The following is a 22,279-nucleotide window of genomic DNA, read 5'->3' on the forward strand; positions in this document are numbered from 1 at the left end:
GAAATGAACTTTACAAACATTCAGCTGCGATAACTTTGTATGAGAACACACATGCAGGTGCTTTGTTGTTCCTCCATCAGTACATTAACCTTTGGGACAACAGTGTGGCAGTCGTAGGCTCAGTGTTTGTTGCCAAACACCTTTCAACCCAGTCAGGTTTCCATGCCTGCACAGTTTGCATGTTACAGTACATTCCGTCCATACCATTGTGTGTTGGGTTTTGTTTTTTCAGCAAAGATAGAAAAGGCGACCATAGCATGGATTATCAGCCAGTGTCTGACACATACTCAAAACCATGCACTGTAAGGCTGATAACAAATGAGTTTTCACACAAGATTCTGTAGTTTTTGTGAATCAATATTGTAAAGACTAATCTGTAGTAACCACAGGGCGGTAGGGACAACTTGCTTTAGGTAACAGTGGTTAGGAAAGGATGTCAAAATGTGACAGGTTGGATTCTGTAGTCGTGAAACATAGACTTTGGCTCCCTCATGTGGAGGCACAATAGAGAGGAATCTGATGTAAATCAGGCCAGTGTTTATTTGATGCAAGTTAACCATCGCTAGCCCATGAACAGGAAAACATTATTACTCTACTGATCATAGATAACTGAGGGGAATTTTCTGAATGTTTTTGTTTTTATCATCAGATGACTACTGTGTAACATGTTCCTGTGTATGAAAAGTAAGATGGTTTTACTTTAAATTTGAAAATGGATCAAAGAGAAACTGATGAATGCAATCCAAGACAAACTCTTAAAGGTACCATATTGTAAAAAGTGAGATTTCCATGTCTTTTTTTATTTACTATAAAGCAGGTTGAGGTGCTATATAAATACTATAATAATAAAGTATCAAAACACTCAATCCACAGGGAAATGCTGTCAGGACTTCTGTACAGTTGTGATGTCACAACCATATTACAGTACTCTATGAATAGGCTTTTACAGTCATTTTCTCAGCTGACCAATCAGAGCAGACAGAAACTTTTGAATGTGAAGTCTACGTTTCCTAGGGCAACAAGAGCAACATCAAGTCGGTTAAAAGATGGAGGAAAATGTTATTGTGTGTCCGAGTTTCCTGAACTATTTAGCGTTATATTTAAGTTGTTTCACGATCTCGGAAGAAAACGTAATGCTTGGAGGTTTATGAGCAGTCACACCAGGTTTGTGAAGAGGCAGTTTACGAGCTAACTGTCACCTTTAATACTACTGTTGATTTAGCAGTTTACTGGGTCTCTGCACCCAACCATGTGGTGAGACCGACGCAAAAAGCTTATCATGTGAAGGCCCCTTAAAGCATGTAAACATGTTTTAGTAGAGACCCAAAATACAAGTATGAACCTGAAAATGAGCATATTGTCCCATACAAACTATGGTCATAGTACGCTAGTTTTCAGGTGTAATTTGAAAGAGTGACTGACTAGGCCTTTAATCAATAAAAAATTATCTTTCATAAAATAAAAGTATCACAATAATTTTAGAAGCGTTCTCTTACATTAGTCATCTTACAATTGAGTTTCTTTATGTAATAAAATTATGCATTTTGGATCATTGCTGTTTAAAGGAGGAAAAAAAAAGAGTGGAGTGAAAAGAGGTATGCACATTATTCAGCCAAACAATTTATTTTTTGCATCACAGTTCACTTCTAAATTCCCCCCATCTCAAAGTAACCTTCTCAACACTCGTTCAACATTTCAGCCCTGCCTCTGCTTGTGTCTCGGATTTGTCTTGCAGTACACACACAAATGGCCCCTCCGTCGAACAAAGAAACAGTCTTTGCAGCGCCTCTTCAGAGCAGACTTTGTTTTCATCCCCGCTGAGGGATGAATGCACGGTCCCAACAGAGATGGTCCACACTGAGCAGAGGAGCCGGACGAGGGGGGCTGGATGGAACTTATTCTGGTCGATGACAGCAGAAGAGTGCGAGGAGCTGTGGTGAGGGTGCAGAGACATCTGTAGGCACTAGCTGCTGGTGAAGAGAAGGTCAGATTCAACCGGCTCATCTGGGTTACTTGGCGTGTCAGGGAGGTAGCCAGGTGCTTCAAGAGGAGGGACGCCATGGTGAGAGTGCTCCTACAGAGGGAGACAGTGAGAGATATGTCATATCCAATGACAGAAGCAAATTATAATTTTGGGACATAAAACTTGATTTTTTTGTCCGGGGTTTGGTTAGTGTCAGGTTGTTATGTTACCCAAGTGTTTTTGTGATGTTCTCACTGTTAAATAACTAACATATCTGAATGAATGCCCTTGCCTCCTTTCTCATCACATTCAAATGATTATTCTTTTTAAATATATCAGAAGCCATCATTTAATTCCCCACAAGATTAAATATTGCATGAAAGCAAACGAAATTAGAAGTACTGTTCCATTTTCAATATAAACATCGTAGGTGTCAGTGACGTAAGAGCCAATGCTGTTAAGCTATACTATGAATCGTGTAAATCTGCATCATACAGACAGATTCCTATAACTTTGAGCAAATTATTACACATGCATAAGAAGCATCACATGAACCTGTGTGGCATCTAAACGCTGTTACACGTGTATAACATACAGCCACCTCAGGAGGAACAGCCAAGGAGACGAACATGCTAGCGTTGACCTGCTAATGCCAGAGTCAGATATAAAAAAAACAGCCCACACATTAGTCCCCACCATGACAAAGTGTTATCACAAAATCTAAAAACGTAAACAAACCTTTCAGGAATCCCTTGAAATTCAAAATCAGGGGAAATGTCCCTGAATGTCGCGTTTTAATCGCCACAACACGACCGTGACTCTGTTCTTACTTGCAATGATCCAAGTGCTTCCGGTTTGCGAGAGTTCTGTACAGAGATTGTGCCCTCAGTGTAGTCTCTCAGGCAGTTTCCATCTGCGGCTGCTGTGGTCTCCGCCGTTATCCTTAACTGGAAACGTACTGTTTATTTATTTTGTTAGTGTAACATTGAAGGGATCATATTTCATATTATAAAACAATATTGAGTTGAATATTAAATAACATTGAGTTGCAGTTGGTTTAAGAGAAAAGCGTAAGATGTGGGATAAATATGCTGACATTAATTGAAATATTTTATAAAGAAAAGATAAGTGGTGATTAATATATTGAAATGATTATATATATATATATATATATATATATATATATATAATAATAATATATTACTTCTTCTTACTCCTTTCCGAATATGTGATTGTTGCTCAAATTATTTTTGTATGTTTTGCTATTTCTTATGTTTTCTTTTTTTTGTCTGCCTGCTATGGTGCAATCATTTTGCTTTATTATTATTATTATTGTTTTTATTACTTTTGCTTTCAGTTTTTTTTTATCTTATTTACATATTGGAAATACACATTTCAATCAAACAATGCAAGCTTGTAGGCGGAACAGTGTCGAAGCGCTTTTAACCTGAAAGGGAAAATCCGGGGCATCAAAATGTCCAAAGCAAGTGTCCTCTGCAAAGCAGCTTGGGAAGACGCGCTGTTGTAAACATGGCGGCCGCAGTGGGCAGACTTCTGTCCTTCAGTAAAAATGCTAAGGTGCTTGTTTCACCTCTGAGGCTGTCTGCTGTACCTGCTCACCGCTACAGCGTAGAGGTGTCCAGTACCGGCGAGGCCATTACTCACACTGGCCAGGTACGTTTCAAAGTGTTTCTCTTATTGCGTTTACTGGGTGCCCTGGCGTTAGCTTAGCCTTGCGTCAGTGCAGTGGAGCTACGGGGACCATTGACGATACGTCCCCAACGTTAGACATGACTCTGCTCTTAACGTTTTCCTTTAACAGGTGGAGTTCGGCCATTAACTGTGACACTGCTAATATAATACACGAAATAAAACAGGCTCTTGTCTCAGCTAGCAACACATAGAGCCCCAAAACGGAGCCCCAAATCATTTTCATTCCCCTTTATTTAACCAGGAATATTCCCGTTGAGATTTAAAATCTCTTTTCCAAGGGAGTCCTGGTCAAGACTGCAGCATAAACACACAAGTTTCACGTTTAAAACCAAAACAACACACAACTAAACATGACACACAACTTAACATGATAAATCAACAAAATAAAACAGCATTCAAAATAAAAAAGCAGGTCAGTGCTCAAATCAATAGCAAAACATGACTCAGTTCATAGCATCTCTGTTTTCTCGTCAGGTGTTTGATGAAAAGGATCCCAGGAGAGCCAGATTCGTTGGCAGACAGAAAGAGGTAAGAAGAAGAAACTAACAAACAAGCTTGATTAGGCTCAGACAGCAGTTCATTTAAGGCAGGGCTGCCCGACCCTGCTCCTGGAGGGCCACTGTCCTGCATGTTTTAGGTTTCTCTCTGCTCTAACACACTTGAATCTAATGATGTGCTCGTTATCAAGCAGCTGAAGCTTGTCACAGGTTTGAAAATCCTCAGACTCAAGTGTGTTAGAGCAGGGAGAAAACTAAAACATGCAGAACAGTGGCCCTCCAGGAGCAGGATTGGGCAGCCCCGATTTAAGTGAAACAACCCATTAACTCTGAGGAAATCTAGGTTTGTCGTCAGAGGTACAATACAGTTACAAATATGAAACAATGAGATGTGTGCGTCACAGATGCTGTGTGCATTTGCCATCAATCCTCACACGTACACTTTCGTATTGTGTCACCTAAATAATTTGCACATCTTGTTCTCAAACACATTTCCGTTCCTCGTTCACCATACGCTCATACTGGTATTTATTAGTATAAGCTCAGTACACACTACAAAATAGTAATGATAATAATCACCATTTAATCCATTTGGACGTATGCCAGCACAATGAATAGATGGTGCGTACAGAGATAATCAAAACGTCAATTATGCACACCATAACTGTGTCTAATGTTTCTTCAACCTTATTTTACTGAGCAGATAATGACAGAAATCATGTTGTTTGTGTCAAGGTGAATAAGAACTTTGCCATCAAGTTGGTGGCAGAGGAGCCAGTGACTGACATTGGGGCCAGAGTTGTGTCCTGTGATGGAGGTGGAGGAGCCCTGGGCCATCCCAAAGTCTACATCAACCTGGTATACAGTCAAATACATCATGCCCTTGATCTAAACAGTATTACCCTCAGTGCCATCTGCCAGTACTCTGATTAAAAGGGGAATCTTTCAAACTCTTATCCCATTTATTTGTGTCTAAGTTACAAGTGAAACAACAATCTCTGAAATTGGTCCATTATTAAGTGGCCGCAAAATGCCCTGCTATATAACCCAGTGCGGTAACTGCGACCATCGATAAACGTCCACTAAACGTGTTTGTTTTTGCAACTGACTTGCTCAGATTGTTATTATATGTGTCTGACAACATAATGGAACGACGGAGAAGTTGCAGTTACCCTGCCATGCTTTGGTGTGAGCTGATGCCAATATCAACACAGTAACTTATTAGCTTACTTCTGCTCTCTCTGCAGCTCTCGACTCTTTCAGAATGTCTTCTCCTGTTTAGCTGAAAAGGTCAAAACTTCCAACACTTGTGGAATATAGAGCAACTTTATTGTAAGACTATCTTCAGAGTCATTATAAAACACATTCCAGGGACTGATGAAGGCCACAAGCTGAAATGCATCGGCCTAATTATGAAGTTGTTCTTTATTGCAACTCTCTCACTCACGTTCCCCGATTTCCAGCAACAAGTCACCTTGCAAAATTTCAGAACAAGACTTCACTGTCTTTACATAATGTGGTCAGACAATTATAATAACAATCTGAGCCTCACAGTGGCAAAAACGAGCACTTTTAGTAGACTTATTTTGATTGACAGTGCGCAACTGCCCTGTTTGATTACATTGCAGCCCAGTTCGTGGCTTGCAGGCTGCAGTGCTCTCACTTAATACTGGACCAGTTTTGAAAATTGTGTATCCCATTAGTCACTTAGACACAAATACAGGGGAAATTAAAGTGTAAGTCCGGTGAAAATGGACCCCACGGTCTTTTTCGGCATTAAAATACATCCAATAATCCATCAAGACAGTTCTCTTCATTGATCAAATCCTGAAGAAACGCTAACTGCCTACACATAAATTAAGCACCAACAATGTAATTAGCGAACCCAGAGTTTATTAAAAAAAGACCGTGTGACATTTCAATGCTGTAGAGAAAGTTGGGACTTTCTCAAAGTTTTTACTAACTATTCCAAACCTTTTATTCTATCTATTATTAACTTATTTTTAACCAAACTGCCACAAACCACAAAGTTTACGTGTTTTGCTGAAACAAATCATCGATGGGCTCCTTCCTTTTGGATTGCACTCGATTATCGACTTGTATGGACTACCTGTCAACATGGACCTACTGGTAAGGCACAGACTAGTAAAACAGTCATTTTTAATAAACTCGGGTGTTGCTAACTGCGTGGTTGGTGCTTCATTTATGTGTAGGGTCTGTTATTATGCTACTGCAGAGGTTTGGTGCTATTTTGAGCAATATTAGTGGTTAAAAAATTGCCATATTGGATGCGTTTAGCACTCCCCCGAGCTAATCCATGTTAGCCCTTTGGGTCTGTAAGCGTTTCTCCGGGATTTCTCAATACATGGTTGATCAATGAAAAAAACTTTCTTGATGGCTTATTTGATGTATTTTCACATCAAAAAAGTTCATGGGGTCCGTTTTTTAACGTACTTACCCTTTAAGGTACAGGTTAAAATTCCTCTTTAAGGAAACAATATAATCCGTTACATATGTGTGATATTTTGTGGAGTTTGGGTATCAAACCTCAACAGCAGATTGTGTTCCAAATTAAAGATACTTAAATTTCTTGTCTCTCTTTCTCCAGGATAAAGACACAAAAGTGGGAACATGTGGCTACTGTGGATTACAGTTCAAACAGAAGCATCATCACTGAAACCTTTCCTCTGTCTTTGCTCTGTATAAATTGCCCTATTGGTTAATAAATTATATGTTCTCTGTCCGAGAGTGTATTATTAGCCTCATGAAATCAATGTTGCATCTCTTACACAATACATCCACAATCAAGGGAATATTTCCAAATGTTTCTTTGAGGATTGTTCTTGTGAATGGCCCGCATTTCAGGTCTCCATTTCTAAGGGACTGCTAGTGCCGTGGTGTTACTCTGTTATGGTTAGCAAACCAATTTAATTTCTAGATGCAGTTCCCCCTGTGAGGGGTAGAGGTCAGGAGTGTCCTGCAGATGTGTTTGGTCTGTTACTGCAAAGCCAGTGAAAGACTTTTGTGTACAGAAATAAAATCCAAGTTTTAGACATGTTTTCCTATTGCATTAACCCATAAAGCTATTTGGGGTTTTTTATGCAATAAAATTTAATTTTGTCTAAACAACTGAGGAAAATTCCACTGCACCTTAAAAACCTGCTCTATTGTTATTTGCATGCGTAGGATTTCTGTCTTTCCTGCATCTTGGAACACATAAATAACCGATTACGTGTGATCGCAGAACCTGCCTTTATCAATGAGCAGGCAATATATGGCTCATCTCTATTGTTTACTTTAAAGAGCACAGACAGAACCTTAGCATTCCTTGTGCATCGGCCCCACACAATCTGCGATGTAGAGTCTCGCTCTGCCAAGCCTCGAGGACATCAGGAGGGAGCCAGCCTGATAAGACACAGTAGCGCGGAACAATACATGTTTGAAGAAGATCATATATATATTTCATCAGGCTTATTCTCCGTAGACCTCTGCATGCCAAATTGGCCTACTCTTGGCTCAGGCTCCAGACAGCACTAGCCTGTTCTGTCCCCAGTGATGCAGCCAGTGGAACTGCATTTTCCACACCATAGAGCTCAGGTTGGGAAGAGTAGTCAGGCTGATATAATTGGCCCTGGTGACTCCTGGAAGTGAGGCTTATGCTGTAGTTAACCTCATCTATAGTCAGACCACTTTGGATGATTGAAGGGGAGAGAGGTGCATTGTTAAAACGAGGCAGGCAAGCCGGGTCAGTGTCAGAGAGCTGACTGGTTGGTCTTGCGGTTGGTAAGTCTGAGTGGTTCAGAGGTGGTGCTCGGTTGAGTTGGAGGCATTGCCAGGGGCAAAATCTTCAGATGAAACTGAGCATATGAATTGTGCTGAATTAAACAGCGCTGTGTTTTTGTGCCGGATTTAACGGCACCGTTTAATTATTTACTGCTCTTAAATGCATCAGCATAATAGAATATTCTTTAACATCATATATGTCAAGTAACTCCAGATTTTGAAGTTTCAACCAATTTGCACACAGACTCTTTCATTGGTTCAACCTTAAACTGTCAAATCACCACAGGGGTCTATCCCTACATCCAGTTATCCACTTTCTTTCAGCATAATATTAGATTGTACAGGATTCCTGCCTTAAATCATGCTTTCAAAAAGTCTTAAGAATGCTGAGATATAGGAAATAGGATTTTATAAATAGTGTTTTCTGGTGTGCATTGTAAAATCTCAAAATGATTGGTAGCATCATTTAAAAAAAACGCCAATTCAACCAAAGGTGGCTATTTGACCAATATTTCATGGCATGGCTGAAAAAGGTACAAGTGCATATGGGGCATCTTATACAAAAAGCTTTTTTGTTTTTTTGAATTGGCACCAAGGGAATCAAGGCAGTGGAATCCCACATGCTGAGTGAGAAAAACAAGAAAACCTGCCAACAAAGGTGTTTCCCAGTTCTGTCCTTTCCTCCCCATTTCTGACACCAACCCTAGGGTCAGGAGAAACCGATCTCCAGACAACCTTCAGGTGTACATATACAATTGTGGTAATGGTGAAATTGGTCTTAAATTTCATTCTGGGTCGCATTAAAAGAAAAGTTAAAAAAAAGTTTCAAATTAAACCATTCAGACAAAGATAAGCTCAAGACTGTAATCATATTGAAAATCTCATTGCCGAGCCACACAATAGATAATGGCTGTTAAATGCCAGTGAATTCCTTAACACAGCACCCCCCCACAACAATCACTCACTCTACACAAAACATCCTCCTCCTCGCTGTAATTGCCTTATTAAAATATTTCTCCTTGAAGATGTGTCATATTACAGACCCTCAGGCTCATTATGGAGCTCCCTGCAGCCAATTATCTGAACCTCCTTGTGTAGAAGCCACTGTGACCAAAAGGGTCTCAGACAGATCTGGGAGCAGCCCGTCCTCCTCAAAACTATACTTACTGTATGAGAGAGGCAAAACAGAAAACTGACCTTTGGCCATTGTCTGGGGGCGACTCCACTCAGCTCCACTTTAGAGTCAGGTGACACAGCTTCTGACCTTTACCATGGAAATAATGACTTGTACTTGTGCCAGGAGCTCAGAGGGTTACCGTAGGGAGCGAGACACCTCTGGCGACATGTGACAGTTTGTGGAGGAGAGAGTTTGCACTCAGCACTTTGATAGCCCCGGGAAACCAAAGTGTGTGTGACAAGACGCAAGAGACTTAGAACTGTGTGTATATGTTTGGCAGAGTGTGTGTGTGTGTTTGGGTAAGCGTCAAAGGCACAGACAGTGTTGAAAGGAAATAGGTGTCAGACGGAGAGAGTAAGTTGAAGTTGTCAATACTTCCTGTGCAGACATTCCATCTGGAGTTTTAGAAGCTTAGGTTTCAGAAAAAAAGGGCTGCAGAATATAGAACAGATAAAATTAGCAATTAATTCAAGAAAAACATTATTTTTCTGAGTGGGAAAAAGTATTTTGTCAATTCTCTGATATGACAATAAAGGCCAAATAACTGCTGGTGGTATGAGCCAGACAAGTAAACAGTGTCTGTAACATTCCCCGACCTATACAGCAGCACACTGAGGCTTAATCACATTATATGGCCCAGGGAGCAGGCCTTCGTGTCAGACTGGCTGTTGAGTGGCTGGCTTGTGTGTCGAGAGCAGACAGAGGTGAGGTGAGACGAGTGGAGGGAAGGAGGGAGGGAGGGAGGGAGGGGAGACAGGGGAGGGAGGATGGGGGATGAGAATGAGATGTGGGGTTAGAAAAGGAAAAGAGGAAGACAAGAAGATCCGTGATGGCTGGATAAGTAAAAAGTGTGAGAGGTCAGTAAACGGAAGATGGAGAGTGTGAATTGAGGACGTGAGAGAGGATAGACGAGGACAAATGTAAATAAGCGGCCAAGAATCTGTCCTGTTCTAAGTTTTGACAGTTTTTTACATCATAATTCTACTTGTTCAAATATCTGAGTGCCATGATGAGCCCTTCATAAATGGATTTGGACATCGTTTAACGTACCTCAGTTTGTTTTTTTAACTCTCACTATCTTACTACTACTATGTGCTACCATGACGAGCTAATGCTTATGGTAATATAACGCTCATAAAGTTATTTTTAGTATGATTGTTTTGTCCACGGACAACCGTGCTGGGGCTACCCCAAGATTGAATTCGCCACATAATGTTCGCTAAATTAGCTGTATGGGTATTCCACTCACTTATCAAGTTAGCTTCTTAATGTTATGTTTAGCTAACACTACTTGCCGCTATTGCATTAGAACACAATGGTATAATGTGACTGAACGTAGTGTGAATAAAACAACTCTCATGAGCCCATGCTATTTCAAGACGTCATTAAAAACTCTTTTCAGACCCTCTTTTTTTGTTATGGAAGTATAATTATCCAATACGAGTACTCGAATATGGAAATACTTAAAAATCCCATCCGTAGTTTAAAGTTCCTTGTCAAGCTTGCTCTGACTTTAAAATGTATAAAGCAGAGGCCGCAGGTCAGAGTCGAACCTGCGGCCTTTGCTGCATGTCTCCCCATAATAAAAAGGCTTGAAAACTGCCAAAAAAAATGTATATTTGTAATTTTAGTTGATTACTGATTAAATTAAAATTTAGTGGTAAATGGTAAATGGACTTGCACTTAGCACCTTTCTAGTCTTCTGACCAGTCAAGGTGTTTTTCACTCCTAATATTCACCCATTCACACAGACATTCATACTCTGATGGCAAAGGATACCTGCCCATCATCTAATCTGATCATTCAAACTCCATTCACACACACCGACGCGCAGCATCTGGAGCAATTTAGGATTCAGAGTCTTGCTCAAGGACACTTCGACATGCCAATACCATTATTCTGAAAAACCAGAAAGGGATTGCATAAAAGACCTAATTAACACTGAAAACAAGAGAGCAAGGCCCTTTTTGAAAATAAATGTTGCAGTATACTGCAGTATTCCCAATGCTCTACGCCCAAGAGACAAGTCATATCTGGAACAGCTAAAGGTGAGAAAAGGTACCTTATATCTCTTAACCCCACTCAGCACTGAGTCAACCTCTTATCTGACTGCCATTCGACATCCTTCATAACACCACCACCTTCTCCTTTCAAGTCAAATCCACCTGAAGATTTTTAAAAAGCAAACATAATTGTATAATTTCTAGTACATTAAACCTATATAGAGAAAAAAAAATGGAAAATTTGAAGCAAAACATAAAAAATACATTTGCGACCAACCACAATGAGATCCTGTCAGAGGGAAAGAAAACTTTACAGAAATAAGAAGTCAGATGTCATTATTTATCATCCTAAATCTTACTTATTTATGAGGCAGAAACAGAATGAAATTCTCGGTTGAATTCATCCTGAATTATTTAATCTGAAAATGGTTAATTCCATACACAGCCCAGGAAGATCCCTCCTCTGTTCTGATAAATACTTAATTACTGTTCCTAAATCGAAAACAGGAGAAGAAAGATGGGGGTGAAAAAAAAAACAAGGTCTCACTGTTTCTTGTTGTGCTTTGTTTTAGAAAGTGTTGGTTTAAATGTTTTTAGCGCTACATTCAGGGCGTTTTCTTTAATAATTGAAGTTGATGGGAATAAAACATTGAAGCCTAATGACGCCAGCCTTATTTCTCTGTTTATTTCAGTGATGTTTCTCATTATTGCTTGTATGAAAAACCCACCGAAGTGGATAAAGATGTGACACTTACTTAAAATTACTTAACAGGTTTTATGAAGCATTTTGCGCGTGGTGGATTTTCTTGCAGTCCCAGGTTGACAAAGTCAAAAGCCGCCTAATGAAAAGGGACGCATCGCTGATTGCAGCTATATCTGGAGCCGAGGTGGAAGTGGCATCGATTTAACAATTTAGCAGCACCCTCCTCTGTGTGTTTCCATTAGTCACGGCTGACTACCACCCACTTCCCCCCTTTTACTCCCTCAAAACACACACACACAGGCACACAAACACTCACACACGAACACACGCACACAGATCCAAAGCTGCCGAGGTATATTCCACTGAACAGGATCATCTAAACTGAAACTGCTAGTGGTTCCAGCACAGTGGACAGCTAATGTAAGGGCACACTCAAAGAACTTTGCCATGCTACGGAATACACCTTTTATTTTTGTGACTCAGTGCATGTGCAGGCTATAGTGCAAGTGTACAATACTGTATATTTTTCATGTGTGTGAACGGTACAACCTTGCTGCAGGAACGTGTATGGTGACACTTGTTTGCTCAAATACATTTCACCATTTATGAGGCCCATACGAGTTTGTAAATTGAAAAAGATTGAGGGCCTGTCAAAATGCCAAAATAGGATCATACATTGTTTATTGACCGTTGGCTAAAACCCCTACCTGCCGTTGTTCAATCCTAGGTTAGCAATTGTAACTGGGCACACCAGAGCTGTCAAACTTTGGATTTCTCCACATGTACATGGGGCCGTAGTAAGAGCGATACTCTGCTTTGTTCAAACTTTTCCAATACCAAATCACACAAGCAGACGTTAAAGAAATAAATGAATGAATGTATATAAGCTGCAATAATTAGAATGTCTGGCCAACTAGCTTACTACCTACAGTAACCAAGCACTTCCAAATCTTCCAAACACATCCACTGTGTAACATTACCCCATTGGGTGGAAGTCAGTCCTGGGTGCTTTTAGATTTTGGCTAACGTTAGCAGCTCTTTACTGGATTTAGGGATGTTTACTCCACCAACCTGAGCATGGGATAGCGGTACATTTGCTAGATGTACTGGTTAGTCACCATCATAAAAGTATGTCTTCTACATGGATAACCAACTGGCAAGGATACTGACTTTTTGTCTGAGACATAGCCTAAAACCTTAGCCTCTATCTTGGCAAACTATCATATGTGTACCATAATGCCCCTTTTACAAGATTCAGCTGTTAACATTTACAAGTGAGCCAGAGGAAGTTTTTTTTATATTCTCACAGAGCTAACGTTAGCTTAATATGCAAGCTGCCACCAGCAGTCGTCATTTGAGACGGAAAAGCGATGGTCGTTGACAAGAAATGAGACGACTGCTTTTTTTTCTGCCTCTGTCTGGAATCCAGGATTGTTTCAAAAAATACTAAAAAGTGTATGGTAAATCTGCCACCATTCCTGTCGTAACATGCATGTGTGCTGTGTGAGAATGGAAAGCTTGACAGACGTAGCAACAGTAATGGCAGTACCACTTAGCGAACGGTCAATCTTTCAAGTCACAACAACAAAATATAGACTTTTGTTTCAAGTCCGGCAGTCTTATTATATTCCATTAATGATGTGTTGGTTGGACTACAACGATGACGTAGACCTAATAAGTTCAAAGGACTGTCCGTGTGTTCTGCTGTCTATTACGGCATCATTTAAGCTTTTCCACACCTCAGCAGGTTTGGGCTGTAGGAAAGGAGGACCATGGAAAACACCATCCACCCATTCCCTAAGCGTGGCGACTGGTGACTCCTGTTCCCTGTCTGCCTTGGTTAATGCCATATTTGATGGATACCCAGGAGAGGAGGAGCCGGTCGATGACAGCATGCATGGAGGGTACTCTGGCTGCAAGCTGCCGTCCAAAGACACAGCAGTTTGAGCGATGGACCAGATTTTCGGCTTGGCGTCTCTACTTTGAGGATCTGGAGTCAGATAGAAGGCGTTGTTTTGCTGTTGGACCGGTGTGAGTTTGGGGCAGTCTGGAGACAATCTCTCTTTTCCATGAAGTGGGTCTGGGCTGTGTGTGAGATGCCCGTGTGGGAGGTCTGTCTTTGGGTTTGCCACACTGTCCTCGGGTCGAAACTGTGACTTCCGTTCACAGTCAGAACCATCTGACTCAAGCAGGTCGAAGTCCTCAAGGTCACTCTGTAGGTCTGCACACTGTTGATCTGCAATAATGAATCATACAGATAACGCTAAGACTTTGCATGCTTAACAAGCAACATGTGCTGACAGATTGATTTAGTCCATATTTACCGGGAAGGTCTTTGTCATTTTTAAGTGGCTTCTCAGCTTCGTCGCTGTCATCATCACAGCCCCGGTCGTCAGAGCTTTTACAAGCCCGCGGTGACCACGTCACCTTGTTCTCCTTCTTCAGCCTCCTGCGTGCATTGGCAAACCACGTAGAGACCTGAGGGAGGGAGGAAATGGAGGTCAGACAGAAATATAAAATAATATGAATAGGACATTAGGAGTGAAGAGAAGGAGGAAAAGGGCAAAAGTAAGAGAAAGTGTGAAATCGCTTATGTAAAGTAAGCAAAAGGCAGGACAAGTAATTAAACACTGTGGGAAATGGAGTGAGGGAAAACAAGACAAAGATTATCAACTAAATTTCAGAGTGCGCTTAAATCTATGATATTCTACGGAAAGTTACCTGTGTAAGGGTCATCCTGGTGATGATGGCAAGCATTATCTTCTCTCCTTTTGTGGGGTAGGGGTTCTTCTGGTGTTCCTGCAGCCAGGCTTTCAGGGTGCTGGTGGTCTCTCGGGTGGCATTTTTACGACGGGAAGCACCATCAGAGGATGAATAACTGAGCAAAAAATGACAATTAAAATTATATTTAGCTATATAGTTTCTACATAAGTGAATGACATTTGCTTTTAAGAAAGTCCTTCCTCATTTATGACTAACAATTCACTTTAAATCAAGGGGAGAGAGACCATACCACAAAGTACAAGAAAACCACACATATGACCTTGTACCAGTTCTGTAACATTAAATCCCAGTATGGAGTTGAGTGAAATACTTGTAACAATGCCAAGACATATGAGGTCACTACGACCAAACTAAAGACACTAGAAATATTTTCATCAGGGAGTCAGCAGTCTTAAGCGGATGCAGATATTACAGCTTAAGTTTCATATACAGACTTACCCATATCTGTCATATGGATATTGTCCAAGTGTATATTCGTAGGGATAGTAGGAAGAAGTCTGAGATGTCCCCACAGATGCAGCTCCGTCTTTGGGCTCAAGTGGCCCCTGAAAATATTGGCAAAAAGCTGATGTAAATATGTTTAATCAGAATCCTTAAAACAAACCAACACATTTGCATATAAATAAACTATGATACCAAAGAGTGACTTTAGCCTGAAATTATCTTGTTCATTTGTTTTTCCATCTTATATAAGTTTTATATTTACATATAATTCTAGGAAAATGTGGAGACATTTATTCATCCTTCTTTCCCCACATGTCTCCTGAAATGTGTAACTATTTGCGCAAATACGCATTTTTAAATAAAGGCAACAAATTATAGTGAAACTGAACTCACTCTGGAATAGAGAGCAGTGGCGTCACTGGTGCAGGTGTTATAGTAACCTTGGCTCTTTGGATAAGTTCCGCTGTAGATTCCAATGCCGGTGCCAGACGTGAGCTGGTGGCCCGGGTGTGACGGAGGCGTCCCCGGCTCCAGACAACCGGCCAGAGAGCTGGAGGTCATCAGAAACTTTGGCAAGAAAAATGCAAAATTATCCTTATTTGTCCCCCAATATAATATCAGGGAGAACAACGTTGAAATGCATTTTCACACAATCGAAAGCCAGCTCTAAAAAAGTGTTTTCAGTATAGTTATACTGTAAAAAGTCAGCAGTCTATAAAGTACAGTACACGTGTAGTAGTTCTTCAAGTCTTATTTGCTTTTGTGTTTCTATATTAATGTATTTTTTCTAATATAAGTGAAAAACGTCGGTTGTTCAAATTTAAGTTATTTCTAGAAAAAAGTAGAAAATACTAGATGATACCCGAAAATACTGCCGTGCAGTTCACTTGTTTTCTCACATTTTATGAACAATGTAGTCTTCAATCGTTCATCTACAAAAGCTTTAAGTATAAAAGCCTGTTAAATCGACCGTACCTGTGGTGTGGAGGCGTAGGAGTATCCCAGCTGAGAGTAAGCCATGACTCAAATAAGATCAAAAACAGGAGCGCAGACCCGGGACGACATCCAACAGCATCCGTGCCAAGGGTAGACTTTTGCCTCTGACACTAGTTCACAGCTTGTTTCCCAGTCAACTTTTTAAAAAAAATGTGGATATCATCTACAGCGCAGACATTTACGCACCACTTTCATTTTACGCACCACGATTAACAGTCTTTAAAAGTAACTTCTTGGCTTTCCTCCCAGTCCCGCCTCGTTCACCAAGCTGCTGCAGCTTCTACAGTATCCGTGCTATCTTACAATCCAAAGCGATGGTGTGTGTGTGTGTGATCAAACCATGCATCTCCCTGTGATGCGCTCTTTGGTTTTAAGGCGCGTCTCTCTGACGTCACCCTGGACTTTGTGTGTGTGTGTGTGTGTGTGTGTGTGTGTGTGTGTGTGTGTGTGTGTGTGTGTGTGTGTGTGTGTGTGTGTGTGTGTGTGTGTGTGTGTGTGTGAGTGTGTGTGTGTGTGTGTGTGTGTGTGTGTGTGTGTGTGTGTGTGTGTGTGTGTGTGTGTGTGCAACCCGGTGTTCACAACAAGATGAAGAAACTCACCTAATTAATTCCCTCTCAGTTTTCTTAACCAGAAGAACAGTTCCGTGCAAGCGCAAGAGCAGCCCCACCAACAGTCCCCAGGCGTCATGAGAATGTGATCAATTCTCCTTTACACACACACACACACACACACACACACACACACACACACACACACACACACACACACACACACACACACACACACACACACACACACACACACACACACACACACACACACACTTACACACACACACACACCGCTATGGCCAGAGGGGGGATCAAGAACGTGATGCCTTGACACCACATTGACACAAGATGATTGATGACTACAACCTGATATTAGCATAATCGTTTTGCCCTGTAGTTTAGATAACTTGTCACCACGGAGAAATCTCCCTGTCATCCACATATTCATGAGTGGGGAAATTTCAGGTCTCCTCCAAGCAAATTAATCAAAGAATAAACACTCTCTGCGTTCCCTTGAGTAAGCACCTTTACCAACTGAATAGCTTGTCATGTTTTTAATAACAAAGTCTTAAGCCGTACTGGTGAAATGGAAACATTTCTCTCATTTCTCCTCATCCCACCTTAAGATCTTTATTCATAATAGGTAGATGCTTTAGGGCAAAAGGGACAGAAGTGAAGAATGTTGGGGGCTCCATTGATAATAGATAGAGAGGAAAGGGACTGTATAAAAGTTATTAGTAGGGAGAGGAAGGTTAGTGTGAATTTTCTGTTCAGAGAACTTTTAATTTCTTTTTTGCGTCAAACACTCTTCATATTTTTTCACATATATCTGTCTGCGTGGTCTGTAAGTTGTTTGGAAGAAACATCATTAACACACTGACAATGCAGCTCATGTACTTGATTTGTCAAACAGTCGGACCAGGGACGTTTCCAGAGGATGACCCCCCCAGGTGCCACCCAAGTAAGACCTGCGGGAGTGAAGGCGATCTTGGTTGACATTACTGTCTTTCAAAGGTTATAGTGGGCTGCGTTTTAAAGCCACAGTGAATATACTGGTATCATATGAAACACAATGAACTGAAGAAGTCCATTGGTATCCAACCGTGGCATCCCACTTGTAGTAAAGGGAGCTCAATAATGCTCCAAATTCTGACAAAATTTTGGCGAGGAACTAGAAGGGCCATTTTCCATGGGGTCCCTATATGTCTATTCTAAAATGGTGTATTTAAATACTTCTGCATATTGGGTTCCCATCAGTCTTGGAGTTAAACTTGGTCTGACTGGAAAGCTGGGACTCTTGTGGATTCATTGAGCCTAATTGTATTCATGTGTGGTGATGTTAGTGCCCATGACAGCCATTTCATTGTAGTGAGACCATTTTTTTTAAACTTGACCTCTCTGTATAAAATAACCTGTGTTGACCTTTAGAAAAGAAATTGGCATTAGAGCAAATGTCTGTCAAACATCTGATCTAGTACCAAATTGTTTCCTAAGTTGTGCATCTAGACTACAGTATGTGATTGGTTTAGTCAGCAAAGGCACTTTAGTGGGGCGGCCGGTGGCACAGTGGTTAGAGCAGTCTCCCCATTTAAAGAGGCTGAAGGTCCTCGAGGCAGCGGCCCCGGGTTTGACTCCGACCTGCGGCCCTTTGCTGCATGATCTCCCCCGCTCTCTCACCTCATTTCCCGTCTGTCCTATGTAATAAAAGCTTGAAAAACTGCCCAAAAAAATAATCTTTAAAAAAAAAAGAAGCACTTTAGTAAAAGATTGTGATTTTGGTTAAATGTTAATAAACACTTTGTATCCATAGACTGTATACAAATATTGATGTAGTCTCTGTTTAAGTGTATGGGGAGAAGGAGAGTCGGGTAACAAACTTTATGTGTAAGAAACCCAACATGAAGTGAAGAATTGAATGTGGAAAAGAGGGGAAGCCTAAAATGGCAGACTTGGGGAGCAGAATAAATGGTTATAGTCAGGGGATCTGAAATGGAGCGAGGGGATGTGAAGGGGTAAAAGGACAAAATATTCCCAGTGCACCCAGAGTAAGGCTGGAACAACAGAGCTGCATCACCAGAAAGCATCTCAGGCCCCACTGGGGAGAAAGCATCTGTGTACCGGTGCTTGATTGACATTCCATTTGTCCCGTGAAAGGTGCTCATATACTGAACACGGACTAACTGTCTCTACCTCATCTGTGCTCAAAGCTCCGAAATGAAGTTATCTCCCCATGCTGGCGTTGTACGTCTTCACACAAAACACATGTCACTCACAGGGAATGGAAATTTGTATAGCCACTGACAATGAACATGACTGTTTTTAATCTTGGTTTCATATAGTTCAGGGGGAAAATAACTTGTGAGGTACAGATGAATGAGCAGACTACGGAGAGGTGGGTTTAACTTCCGAGCTTTTGTTATCTTTTTCCTGGGTGCGTTGCACATGGAGGGGCATAGATTATGTTATTTCCCTGTTTTGGAATATTCAATAGACTACTTATATATTAATATATGGTGTGTTTATAAATTTATGGCATTCCTCCAGTATATATTTCTTAAGGCCCTGCGTTCGTTAGACCGTGATTATATCTTTCTGATCTTGCTCCCCTAGCATCAATCATTCATTCAAAGATGCTCCTCAAGAAAAAAGAAAAGAGAAAGGAAACACATTCTTATCCTCTCATCCCTGCATATTGCTCTAGCTATTATGCAGTAGGTGGGCATGGGGGTTAATGATAGAAGCATGTTAATGTAAGAGGAGGAGGGCTAGGCAGTGCACAAAGTGTTTGGGAGAGAGCGCCAAACAACTCCAATCACAAGTTCTTTCAATCAAAGTGCGCCGCATTTGAATATTTTCTACCTTAAAGTCTGAAATCTATGCAATTTTAATCACGGTTTAACATGTAGATGCTTTTTGAGCCTTCCTCTTGATTTACGCTATTTCACCTCGAAAACATATCTCAATGGGTGGTGCTGAAGGGCCCACGTTGGAGTGAGAATACTGTGAAAACATGACTTTATTGTTTCTTGAGCTTCTCTTAGGTTAAGTGATCTTAGTCAGAGAGAGAGAGAGAGAGAGAAACACTGGTAACAACAGCTACACCTTTTCCAAAGTCAAATTCAAGCACTTTTAAAGCATTTCAAGGTGTATTTTCATGCTTTTCCAGCACCTTACAGAAGTGGTTAACTACAGATTTGTATACAGTACAATACTCAGCATTCGGTGTACTTATTGCCATCACATTAAATTAGACGTTGTTGAACTATAAACAACCAACATGATGTTTTGAGACAGTTTCTACAAAAGGATGATACATGAAAGGAAAACTATGGCTTGACTAGTAGATCAACAGAAATGGAATCAACTATTTTGATCATCTGTTAATCATCAAAAGTCATTTTTCATGCAAAAATGTCAAATATGGAGACCTTCATTTCTCTGTGTTATATCATATATGTCTAACCATATAACACAAATTTCAAGAAGTTTCAAGCACTTTATTCAGAATTTAAGCACTTTTCAAACCTTGAAAACACCACACTAAAATGTAAGTGTTTTCAAGGATTTCCAGCACCAACGAAAAGGTTGATATTTTGGGAAATATTGCATTTGGACTTTCTTCTTTGCTCTCATAGTTTAATGAAGCCATATTTAACAGCTACTGTAAAAGCTAGCATAGCGTAGCATAAAGACTGGAGGAAACCGTTAACCTGACTTTAAAGTCCACTAATAAAAATGTTGGTTTAATCCAGACAAAAACAGAAATGAACTGGGAACACACACACAGAGGAAAAGTGACCTTATTCTTTGCTCAGGACACCATTACTCCACTACATCTTTACGCAGTGAATATGTGCTGCTATACAGTATATGTTCTGAACGTCAACTAGAACCTCTTTAAAGTATCTCCCAAAATCTCATATTATTTCTTTAACATTATCTGCTTAAGAACAACAAAAGATAAGAAAGTTATACAGGTAGTAATAGTGTGCATGGGATCTTCCTTCAGAGATATTTATAAACAGCTATCTTAAGCCTTTTTCATATATTGCTGCTGTTTTGCAGAAACCTTGTATCTCCATATTTTGTCATTTTCAACTTCAACTTCTTCACTCTCAAATGTTTGTTATAATCCAGTTTTGCACCACCTTCTTTGATAGAGAAGTCATCAACACAACAACTTGCTCGCTGTGAATGCACAATGAGCGGCTCCATTCAGACATGGATTCAGTCGGACATTATACACACTTTGTACTAGGGAGGAAGCTGAAAGAAAGTCTGTTTAATGTCCAATACAACTGATTCAGACATTTGCATTCCAGTGGCGATTGCTCTAAGACTGCTTCCCCTAAAATGTCACCAAAAAAAAAAAAGTGGTGAAATATGTACTGCTGTGTGTACATGTGTACAGAATCAGCTGCTTATCAGAGATAACCGGCGCAACTTCCTTCTCATTCATCCACAGCACTTTAAAGTCGGACACTCAGCTTCTATTGACTTCAATGGGGAAGCGTAGAGCGAGTTGTTCAACTGCAGAGAAACTAGACGCTCATTGGATAAATGCTGGGCTTTGTCCCGCCCATCGGACACTCAGCGTCTCTGGGGGTCTATGGGGCAGTGGGCTGGCCCAGTGGCTCGGCTTCTTAATGATGATTGGATGAGCTGTCTGAGGCGGAATCCTTTTGTGATTGACAGCTAAACGAGCAAATCCATCTTGAATAACAAACATCCAGTAACATCTAGTATTTTCCAAGTTTTTCATTCCGTTGTTCTGAACTGATCCGGAGACTTTACCGATCCCCAGAGACTTTGTCTTTGTTAAAAACGACTAGCGTTGTGTTTGGTGACTCTGTTCGGTCACTCTGCAGTTTCTTTTCCCAACAAGCAGAGGCAGCTACGGAGCTTCTCCCCCCATCACTCACACCCACAGGCGGTCACACTTCACAGTAGCCTGGCGCAGCAGCTCCAGCTGGGCCAAGGCTGTTTAAGCAGCCTAGCTCTGCTGCCATTGAGAGGACACTGGTCAAGTCCCTGGAAAAGACGCCTTGTTGGTACGACAAGGTCACAGATCATTTTCTTGAAAGGGAACCCCTCCCCCTCTTTGAAAGACCAGCAGCCGCCACTGTTGCATTCTCATAGCTCCGGTGGGTAATAGCTAGATAATTCACAATTTCCAGTGTGAAAGGGGCTTTAAGGTGTTCTGAAATGAAAATGGGGAGAAAAATAATTTCCATGCGAGACTCACTCTGCTTACAGTGTGCTACCATCAGACACATGAACACAGAGGGAATACGGTAATAACTTTTCCACCTTTTTTCAAGCTTCTGCTCTGTGAGAAAAAGCTGTGATATTCAGAGAGAAAGAAGGACAGAGGACAGAGGAGGACAGGGAATAAATGGATCATGAGGAAAGAAACTAGTTCTTTCTTATCGCCACCATGACACGGCCTACAGCGACAGCCTCTTGTTAAGCACCGAGCAAGTACAAGTGCAAACCCGGCTCGAACTGATCCACAAACAAGGCTGCCAACACTGAGTACCTGTCTGACCACTGAACAGTAGCCATGCTATCTGCGGCATCTTCTGCTCCTGTCTAATAAGAGCCTCATGGAAGATCTGGGGCTGCTGAACTCTGAGTAGGATACTATAAATGCCCTGGTCTCCCT

General features: G+C 41.0%; 2 protein-coding genes across 2 annotated transcripts; one reads left to right on the top strand and one right to left on the bottom strand.

Moving 5' to 3' along the window:
• The first annotated feature begins 3,488 nt into the window (after nucleotides 1-3,488).
• On the top strand, nucleotides 3,489-6,916 carry ndufs6 (NADH:ubiquinone oxidoreductase subunit S6). The gene is made up of 4 exons (XM_083925154.1): nucleotides 3,489-3,637; nucleotides 4,151-4,204; nucleotides 4,909-5,031; nucleotides 6,782-6,916. Exons 1-4 carry the CDS (start codon nucleotides 3,494-3,496, stop codon nucleotides 6,848-6,850), a joined length of 390 nt encoding a protein of 129 aa, XP_083781280.1. The 5' UTR covers nucleotides 3,489-3,493; the 3' UTR covers nucleotides 6,851-6,916.
• Nucleotides 6,917-13,491: 6,575 nt separating this feature from the next.
• On the bottom strand, nucleotides 13,492-16,087 carry irx4b (iroquois homeobox 4b; the record flags this gene model as incomplete). The annotated part of the gene is made up of 6 exons (XM_083925557.1): nucleotides 13,492-14,075; nucleotides 14,164-14,317; nucleotides 14,561-14,717; nucleotides 15,062-15,168; nucleotides 15,461-15,634; nucleotides 16,043-16,087. The coding sequence occupies 6 exons, from the start codon at nucleotides 16,085-16,087 to the stop codon at nucleotides 13,492-13,494; spliced, it is 1,221 nt and encodes a 406-aa protein (XP_083781683.1).
• Nucleotides 16,088-22,279: the final 6,192 nt, after the last annotated feature.

This window comes from Echiichthys vipera, assembly GCF_963691815.1.
Source record: "Echiichthys vipera genome assembly, chromosome: 13".
Lineage (NCBI taxonomy): Eukaryota > Metazoa > Chordata > Actinopteri > Perciformes > Trachinidae > Echiichthys > Echiichthys vipera.

Coding starts and splice junctions, on each gene's coding strand:
- ndufs6 (XM_083925154.1), top strand. CDS start 3,494: ATGGCGGCCGCAGTGGGCAGACTTCTGTCCTTCAGTAAAAATGCTAAG. Junction 3,638..4,150: donor CCATTACTCACACTGGCCAG/GTACGTTTCAAA, acceptor TTTTCTCGTCAG/GTGTTTGATGAAAAGGATCC. Junction 5,032..6,781: donor CCAAAGTCTACATCAACCTG/GTATACAGTCAA, acceptor CTCTTTCTCCAG/GATAAAGACACAAAAGTGGG.